The sequence below is a fragment of the Nicotiana sylvestris genome, chromosome 10 (genome assembly GCF_000393655.2).
Source record: "Nicotiana sylvestris chromosome 10, ASM39365v2, whole genome shotgun sequence".
In the NCBI taxonomy this organism is placed as follows: Eukaryota; Viridiplantae; Streptophyta; class Magnoliopsida; order Solanales; family Solanaceae; genus Nicotiana; species Nicotiana sylvestris.
Genome location: NC_091066.1, coordinates 81,301,079 through 81,310,998, shown reverse-complemented (window position 1 = coordinate 81,310,998; position 9,920 = coordinate 81,301,079). Strand labels below are relative to the sequence as shown.

The 9,920-nt window shown below is 34.9% G+C and overlaps 2 protein-coding genes and 1 long non-coding RNA gene across 3 annotated transcripts; 2 read left to right on the top strand and 1 right to left on the bottom strand.

Annotated features, from left to right (window-relative positions):
• Positions 1 to 476: 476 nt before the first annotated feature.
• On the bottom strand, positions 477 to 1,253 carry LOC104243436 (agamous-like MADS-box protein AGL80). Its single transcript, XM_009798620.2, has one exon. It carries the CDS (start codon positions 1,251 to 1,253, stop codon positions 477 to 479), a length of 777 nt encoding a protein of 258 aa, XP_009796922.1.
• A 1,938-nt stretch (positions 1,254 to 3,191) lies between these two features.
• Positions 3,192 to 3,980, top strand: LOC138879601 (protein FAR1-RELATED SEQUENCE 5-like). Its single transcript, XM_070159217.1, has one exon. It carries the CDS (start codon positions 3,192 to 3,194, stop codon positions 3,978 to 3,980), a length of 789 nt encoding a protein of 262 aa, XP_070015318.1.
• A 1,156-nt stretch (positions 3,981 to 5,136) lies between these two features.
• LOC104243437 (uncharacterized) lies at positions 5,137 to 5,597 on the top strand. The gene is made up of 2 exons (XR_715193.2): positions 5,137 to 5,217; positions 5,323 to 5,597. It is a non-coding gene; the product is annotated as an uncharacterized lncRNA (long non-coding RNA).
• The last annotated feature ends 4,323 nt before the right edge of the window (positions 5,598 to 9,920 follow it).

Below are 9,920 nucleotides of genomic sequence, written 5' to 3'. Positions count from 1 at the left end.
ACTTGTTTGACCGGGCACGGAGTTTAAGAAAATATTAAGATTTTTGGAATTTGTGGTCCTAAGCAAGTCAAAAAGGGGCTCAAAGTATTTGTGTGGTTATAAAAGCTTCTCATTAAATGTAGAATTGTAAGTTTAAGTTAAATTGTTACCAAATTTAGAAAGGGGTCATTCTTTTTGGAACAGAACAAAAAAGAAATAGGTTCACATAAATTGGAATAACACTACTCTTCATTTGTAAAACTAAAACTTTAAAGTGACTTTTGAACGACAGTTGTTGCTATATAGAAAAAAAATAAGAGACCAAAAGAAGCAAAGGTACATAAAGAGAAATGGAACACATCAAATATGTTGATTGTTGCACAAGTATGCTTTCCTATTGGCAAAAATTATGAAGCTTCCATCATGAAGTTGCACAAATAAACTTTTTATTGTTGCTGCGCTAATACTCTGATTGAGATTAACCATATTCATTAATTCTAGGGAGGAGCCAATCGAAGTTTCAAAGGATCAACAATAGGTAACTGAAGACGTTGATATTGTACGTTAGGTGGAGCCAATCGAAGTGCCAAAGGATCATCAATAGGTAAGTGAAGACGCTGATCTTGTACATTAAGTGTAGCCACTCGAAGTGGTACGTGATCAATTGGTAACTGAAGAATTTGACGTTGATCATGAACATTAAGTGGAGCAACTCGAAGTGGTATGGGATCAATTGGTAACTGAAGACGTTGATCCGGAACATTAAGTGAAGCCACTAGAAATGGTACGTGATCAATTGGTAACCAAAGACGTTGATCTTGTAATTGGAGTCGTATTCTCCTTTCAACGGCCTTCTCTTTCGCCTTTATAGCCAAGTTGCGAACACCTATAAGTTGTCTTCTATCCAGTTCAAAGACAGTCTTTTTCCCATGATATAACTGCTTAAATAACTGTTCCATTTCCTTTTCTTCAGTCTTCTGCGGATCAATTTTTCTCACATTCTTCTCTATCTCTTTCCTAAGGAACTCTTCATGTGTTGTCAACTTCTTAAGCCTCTCTACTAGTGGTTTATCTAGAAACCTCATCAAGAGTTGTTTAAATTTGTCTCTTGATGGCCACTCATATTCAGCATTTTTTTTATGAGGACTAAAAACAACAATACCAATTTCTACGCCACATAGAATGGATAGCTCCTCTGCTTTCTTAAACAAAGTTTCCATCCTTTCTTGAAGAACAACTGAACTTCCACGCTCATTGATATTCTTCCTAGCCATTCTTCAGACAAGACCTAAAATACACTTTCTTTTGCAACTGTGAAAGTTTAGAGGTATGAAATAAAGTAAATATGGAGGCTTGGGAGGGTAGCTATATATATATATATATATATATATATATATATATATTTAGTCATGAGTCATGACCGACTCTTAGGACAAAGAAAATCCATCTATCATATCCAGACATGGTAACATATAAATAAGTGCACATAATTGGAAATATAGTGTTCACACTTTTATTGAGGTAATAATTTGGTTGTATATGGTGAAACATAAATATTATCCCAATTTAAACTTTACAATCTCTTACGCATTTTCCATTTATGGTAGAAACATTATGAAATCTGTATATGAGTTTAGCATCAAAATTTTAGTAGTGTAATAAAATAAAACCTTTTATCAGCTATATTGTGAAATACAAGGTAACTGCGACACGACATCCTTTCTAGCAAAGTAATTGAATCTGGTGCCATTTAAGTAATTTCTTTAATTATATTGCTAATGTCTACTCACCATACTGTCCAACAAGTGAATGTTCATTAAACAATGCAATTGCCGAATCAATATCAAAATTTACTTTCTGATTAGAGAATAAATTTAATCATTCAAGGGCAAGCACTACATATTTATAATAGCTTACCATATCTTATCATGCATGTAGTATATATTAAAGATTTTTCTGAATTTGATGACAGAAGCACAAAATATTGGTAAAAACTTACCCGTACCGGGTGTATACACCCACCTTAGTTAAGTTAACCATAAAAGATAAACTAAGGCTATTAGGAGTCTTATTTCTAATAAATAAAATTATTTAAAAAGGAATTAAATTCATAATAACAGAAATATAATGATGCAAAATATAGGTTTGCCGTAAACGTGCCTTCTCTTTTATTCGTGCGGCTCTTCAATTCCAAGTTCTCTAGATTACTACTGATTTGGGAGTTAAAGAATTGGTATATAGCAGGTTAGTTCATACTATTTAGGAACATGTGCATATTGAAAGAATTCAAAGAATACTTTTTGTTCATATTGTTTCTACCACTGTTTTTATTTCTCCATTGCCGCTGATTGAAAACCTCGTTGTTTTACTTGTCTTGGTACTTGAAAAAATCAGAAGTATCGGTACTCTTAAAAATGGTAAAACAAATACTCATGGTTTGACTTTAGGACTTAGGAAAGCTTTTTACGTCATTTAATGTGTAGAAACGAAAATTCTATATGTAGTATTTAGGAGTATAATAAACAAATGTACGAGGAAGTGTTAGATCCTTTATCAGTTACTCCTATTAGTTTGGTCTTTTTATATTGTGTTACATGAGTCTGGCTAAATTCGATTATAATTGTATAAATGTTTCTGTTTTTTATCCTGTCATATGTATTACAGAAATTTATTTCTTCTTTAGGAATATCAGAATGTCAAATTTTGAGAAGGTAAACAATATTGAGAGTCATGAAGAGTCATTAGAAGATATTAGAAATGAAGAGGATGATGAGAAAATAGAAGAAGAGAAAGTTTCAGAAAATAACATAACTAAATTAGAGGAGAAAATGAAAGATCAAATTGTTAGGGATGAGGACGAAGCTTATACCTTATATTGTGAATATGCCCATTCTAAAGGTTTCAGTGTAAGGAAGGATAAACAATATTACTTTTAAGGTGGTGTAGTGATAAGAGAAAAACGATTCGTGTGCTATAAGCATGGGGAAAAGGATGAAAGGCAAAGGAAACCCAGTAAGACATCTTGTAGTCACATAGATACACGATCAAATTGTCCTGCAATAATAAGCTTTAAGCGCCAATTTCCTAATAGTCCTTTCATGGTTGATAGATTTGTTAAAGAGCATAATCATGAGATGGCTTCACCGAAAAAGAGACACTTGTTAAGATCTGCTCGTTGAATAACTAAAACCAAAGGGCTAGTGATTGAAAATATGGTTAATGCTGGTATAAAGCCGACTGCAACTTATTCTTACTTGGCAGAAGAAGCTGGAGGGGTTGATGTTTTAGGTTATTCAAAGAAGGATTGTTTTAATTTTATACATCAGTTGATAAAATCTAAGGTGGAAGCTGGGGATGCTCAAAGTGTTGTTAATGAATTTAATAACAGACAAGCAAATGAGACACTCTTTTATTGGGATGTTCAACTTGATTTGGAAGGACGTATAGCTAATTTCTTTTGGAGAGATGGTCGATCTAGAATTGACTATGAGATATTTGGGGATGTTGTGTCTTTTGATACCACATATCGAACAAATAAGTATCGTATGATTTGTGCACCATTTATTGGAATAAATCATCACTGGCAGAATATAATTTTTGGTTGTGCATTTTTATCTGATGAGTCTGCAGAATCTTTCAAATGGTTGTTCTCTACATTTTTAAAGTCAATGGGAGGTATTGCCCCGAAAACTATTATAACTGATCAAGTTCAAGCAATGGCAATTGCCATTAGAGAAGTGATGTCTGGCACTAGACATAGATTATGTCAATGGCATATATCTCAGAATGCTCCATCTCATTTGGGCTCACTTAAGAATGATAAAGGTTTTTCTAAACTTTTTAACAAGTGTATGTCCGAATGTGATTCTATTACTGAATTTGATAAAACATGGGAGATGATGCTTACAATGCACAATGTAGAAGAACACAAGTGGTTGAAGAATCTTTATAATATTCGACACATGTGGTCTACAGCTTTTAATAATGATGTGTTGGATTGAAAGCCACATCTCGAAGTGAATCTACTAATCATGTACTAAATGGGTTTGGAGATTTGAGCGCTTATTTGCATATATTTGTGACTAATTATGAAAAAAATGTAGTAAATAAGTGGTGTTTGAGTGAAGAACACGAGGACTTCAAATGTAAACAGGGTAAGCCTACTCCTGTTGTTAAAGGTAGTCCAATTTTAACTCAGATTTCTGCAGTCTACACTCATAAGATTTACAACATATTTGAGAAAGAGTTTCTCAAAGGAGCCGGAACATGTTTTATTGAGGCAAAAGTATATTGTGATGGCCACGTGTCCAAATATGAAGTGAAAATGCATAATTCAAGTAAGAGTTGGTTTGTTGAGTTGGATCACACAACTTTACACGTGACATGCACTTGCAAGAAGTTTGAATCTATGGGTATTTTATGTGCACATTGTCTGTTGATTTATACGTCAAATAAAGTTTGTGAAATCCCTAAGGAATATATTTTGAGAAGATGGACTAAAGATGCGAGGAAAAGAATAAAAAATTTGCCAAGCCAAAGTTGTTCTATGAATAGAAGTTCAGAATCTGAGATTGTTTACACCAATAGTATGATGCAAACTTGTTATAATCTTACTCATCTTAGCAAATATAGTGTGGAGTGTCGAGATATTTTTCAAAGACATCTCGAAAATGCTTCAGATGAGTTAGATGATTATTTAGAGAAATTGAACAGTAGTGCTGCCCATATTTCAGCAAAAAATTGTGAGAAAAACATAGAAGACAACAAGGTATTAGAGTCTCTTTATGTAAAAGCACCAGGTATTCGTAAAGAGCGTATTCTACGGCATTGGGAGAAACCCAAAAAAAAGAAAAACTTCTCAATTGACTAATGGGAAAATTAGTAAGTATTACTATACAAGTCTTTGCTTGTTTTACCTTTTTTTTTTTTTTTTGTAACAGTCTAATTAGTTGTTTGTTCACAGAGAAATCTCAAAAAGATGTTGCACCATCAAGAAAAAACATGTTTGAGGACAATGCTTACACTCCTCATCAAGCAATATCTCCTTTACCAGAAGTTAATTTGCAAGTTAGTTTTCTTTCATTCCTTTTTACGTAAAACTTATGTTAAATTATTGTCATATTATTAACTCATCTTAAATTTTCTTTTTCCTGTAAGGATGTTGATTTTGATTTGGATATGAATGAATCAAATGTCTCACTTTTAGCCTTGTTACAAAGTGTTGGGAACACAACACAGGTATTTTAACAATCTGACTTTCTTGTATAAGAAGTGTGGAGAAATACTGCAACTATAGTTAATATGTTTAAAACTTTTAATTCTATTTTTATTTTTATTTTGTAGCAATCATCTACAAGTACGTGGAAATCAGGAGCAAAGTACAATTGAAGTACTATAGTGTGGCTCGTTACTTTTCACCAGCTGTTTAGAAATTGAAGCTCTTATATAGAATGATTTATATGAAGTAGTATTTTGAGACATTCGAGAAGCAGAAGCTAGCGAACTAGATTTCTTTGATTTTTGGATAGAAGAATTTACATACATTTGTGGAGAATGGTTGATTGCTTTTGTTGAATAATAATTTTTTTATATTATTAAAACCCATAATTACCGTTGCTTACATAAGCTTTACTTTGCTTCTCCATAGTAGTCTTCTCTAGTAAATCTCACTACATTTTACTTGGATGCGATAATCAGCAGTGGCATGTTCACCCAAAATACCGCCAAGATCATCACAGAAGGTATCTTCTGTAACTTAGAGATACATTTTTCATAAATGAGGATTTCTTCGGAGCTTCTGCCAATTTTTCCTTATCCTTTGTGGTGAACAATGAGAGTTTTTAGCCAAAATTGTCCCTTATCTTTGGGGTTAGGCCTATATTTATCCCTTAAATATACACATGAGTACATCAAGTTGAACTAACGGTCCTTCAGTTTGTGAATTGACTGGGTGAAAAATTTATTTAACTTCATTGTGAATTCTTTTTCCCCGTTCACTTTTCTCGTTATTTTTATGTCTCCGCCTATTTTGTTTAAGGAGCATGTGCAAAATATATAATGATTAACTATGGTTAAGTATTAATAGTTATAATTAAATAAGGCGACATGTGGCACTTTTAATTAGTTGGGTGTATACACCCGGTGCGGGTAAGTTTTTACCCAAAATATTGGAAAATATAAGATGAGGTAATATCACTTTTTCCATCAAAGCTATATATGTTTTTTAATACAAAAATTACAAGACTTTACCTACTCATACAAAGGTCACAATTGCCGGAAACCTAACTTTCCGATGCAATAATTTTGTTACTCCACATTGTCTGCTTTTATTTTTATCAAAATAAGAAACATCCATTGGAGGTCATCGCACATTCAAGAAGACAATAGAGAGAAGAGAGAAGGAAGAAGAGATAATGCGAAATGAAATTCTGATATATTCATTCAGATGACACAGTACATATATATACCCATCACTCAACTCACACGTGCACTTAACTAATTAACCTAACTGAACACGTGACTCCTAATACACCCCCCCCCCCAAGCTGGAGGGTGGTATACATCTAACACTCCTACCTTGGATAATAGATAATGTTGTTGTACTGCCCCTAATCCTTTTGTGAATAAGTCTGCCAGTTGTTGTTTGCTCCCCAAGTATTCTGGTTGTATCAGCTAATTTTTGATATTTTCCCTAGTGAAATGACAATCAATTTCGATGTGTTTTGTTTTCTCGTGGTAGATTGGGTTTGCTGCGATTTGCATGGATGTCTTGCCATCACTGGACAATTTTATTGATTTTGATACTTCCACACTCAACTCTTTTAGTAATCTTTCTAGCCAGACTACTTCAGTTGTTGTTGCTGCCATGCTTCTATACTCAACTTCAGTTGACCTTCTGCTTATAGTCTGTTACTTCTTGGATTTTCAAGATATTAAAGAGTCTCCTAGATTGATTGCATATATCATGTGACTGACCTCCTTGTATTTGGACATGCAACCCAATCTGAGTCATAAAAGGCTTCCGATTGTCCTATGTCTGAGCCTCTTTTCAAGGGTATTTCCTGTCCAGGTGACCCCTTTATATACCTGATCAACCTTAAGGTTGCATTCCAATGTGATAGTTTTGGTTGATGCATGTACTGGCTCAGTACTTGCACTACAAAACTGATGTCTGGTCTGGTAATGGTCAAATAGAGCAATTTTCCCACTAGCTTCTGATAACTTACAACATCCTTCAATTGTTCATCATCAGACCTTTCCACATGAGTATCATACTCTACAGTGGTGAGTTTGAGGTTCATCTCTAAAGGTGTAGTAGCAGGTTTAGATCCCTAAGACCAATGTCAGCTAGTAACTCTAAAGCATATTTCCTTTGGTTGAGTAAGATCCAAGATTGTGATCTTAAAACCTCATTCCCTAAGAAATATCTCAACTGTCCCAAATCCTTCACTTTAAACCTGTTATGAAGTGTGGCTTTAGCTTCCTCAATTAATCTATTATTGCTACATGTGATGAGGATGTCATCTACATATACTAAGACAATGACTATATCATTACCAGCCCTTTTTGTGAAGAAAGAGTGATCATAGGAACTCTGACTGTAGCCAGCATCTATCAAGGCATCAGTAAGTTTGATGTTCCGTTGTCGTAAAGCCTACTTCAAGCCATATAGTGATTTGAGAAGTTTAAACACCGTATACTCCCCCTGTCTATGAAAATCCTACGGTAGATCCATGTATACTTTTTCAAATAAATCTCCTTGCAGAAAGGCATTATTGACACCCATTTGTGTTAATTCCCAATCTTTTGAGGTTGCAAGTTGTAACAACCCGACCGGTCATTTTGAGCATTTGCATTTTGTTCAGATATTGAAGTCTTGAGCAATATCGTATGATGTATTATAACTTGTATGAATCGTCAGTTTTGATTTTCAGTTTATTCGTAATCGATTTGAAGAATGAATTTCACAATTGAAGCTTTAAGTTGGAAGAGTTGATCAAGTTTGACTTTTGTGAATTTGACCCCAAAATGGAGTTTTGATTGTTCTGTTAGATTCGGATGATAATTTTGGACTCGTGCGTATGCCCGAATTTACATTTGGATATTTACAGAAGGTTACGATACTAATTGGCAAAAAATTGGAATTTGAAGGTTTTGAAAGTTCATAAGTTTGATCGGAGTTGACTTTGATGATATCAGATTCAGATTGTGGTTCCAGGAATTAGAATAGCTTCCTTATGTCATTTTCGACTTGTGTGCAAAATTTGAGTTTATTCCGGGTTGATTTGATATGTTTCGGCGTGAGTTTTGGAAGTTCAAAGTTCAAAGTTCAAAGTTCAAAGTTCATTTAAGTTCGAATTGAGGTGTGATTAGTCATTTTGATGTTTTTATGCATGATTTGAGGCCTCGAGTAGGTCTATATTATGTTATAGGACTAGTTGGTATATTCGGGCGGGTTCCGAGTAACTCGGAAGAGTTTCAGACGAGGTTCAGATAGTTTGGTTCATTTTTGGCTAAGGCTGCTGGTGACAGGATCTGGTGTGATCGCACTGCGACTGGTTTGCGCGGGTGCAATGTTGTCAAAGTGACAAAGTAGTCACAAAAGAGGGGTGAGATCTGGGTGAAGAAGCTCGCATAAGCAGAGAATTTGGCGTGGGTGCGCAGGTGCGATGAGTTGTAAACGCAGGTGCGAAGGTCTTCGCAGAAGTGGAGTTTGTTACCGCAGGTGCGAGGGGTGCTTGGCCAAGCTATTTTCGCAGAAGTGAAGTATTTCACCGCAGAAGCGGGTATTGCAGATGCGATAGTGTGACCGCATATAGGAAATTTCGTGGCAGAAGCTATAAAATTGAGGTTTTTGGTTCTTTTATCATATTTTGAGATTTGGGGATCAGATTGAGGCGAGTTTGTAGACAAATTTCATCACAATGATTGGGGTAAGTGTTCTACACTTGGTTTTGATTATATTTCGCGAATCTATCTTCATTTGGCTATTGGTTGATGAGTTTAAAGAGGAAATTGGGTGATTTTATCTAAAATTTCATAAAAAGATTTTTTGAGTTTTCAACATCAATTCAAAGTCGAATTTGAGTGAAAACTAGTATGCTTGGACTCGTAATTGAATGGGTTGTCAGATTTTGTGAGTTTTGTGGGTTCTGAGGTACGGGACCGGGTTTGACTTTTGGGTTGTTTGGGCCTTTGATTAAAGATTTGACCTTTATCAATTGCGTTTGTTACTTTGGAATTATTTGATGTATTTGAGTTGCTTTTGGCTAGTTTCAAGTCATTCAGAGGTCGGTACGCGCATGATGGCATTTTGAAGCATCATTTGGTTTGCTCGGTATTGGATTTGGCTTGATCGAGGTAAGTAACACTTCTAAACTTGGTGTTGAGGGTATGAAGCCCTGAATTACATGTTATGTGATGGATGTTGAGGTGATGCGCATGCTAGGTGAAGGGCGTGTGGGCGTGCACCGTGTGAATTGTGATTTAGTCGATTCTGTGGAACTGTGTAGCTATCTTATCTGAACCTTTTACTGTATTTTATGTGTTAAAGCACCTGAGCTGTAATTGATGCTAGAAATCATGTTTAGGTTGTATGCTGGTATTATTAGGATCCATAGTGGTAGTTATTTACTATTGAGTTATTGCTTAATTGTAGTTATGTGCTCAGTTGCATTTATCAGTACATATCATATCTTAGTCTTTGTTATCGTATATTGTCACATCTCATATTATTTATTAGGGCTGCTTAGCATAACCATTGTGATCCTGAGAGACTGGGAAGATTAATGACTGAGTGAGGCCGATGGCCTGATTGTGAGTGATAATTAAGGGATGGTTTGCATGTCGCATCATATTTTTATTTATTTATGCCTGGATTTGGTTTATTATAGCATTTGGGCTGAAGGAGCCCCTCCGAAGGTTACACACCACAGTGAGTG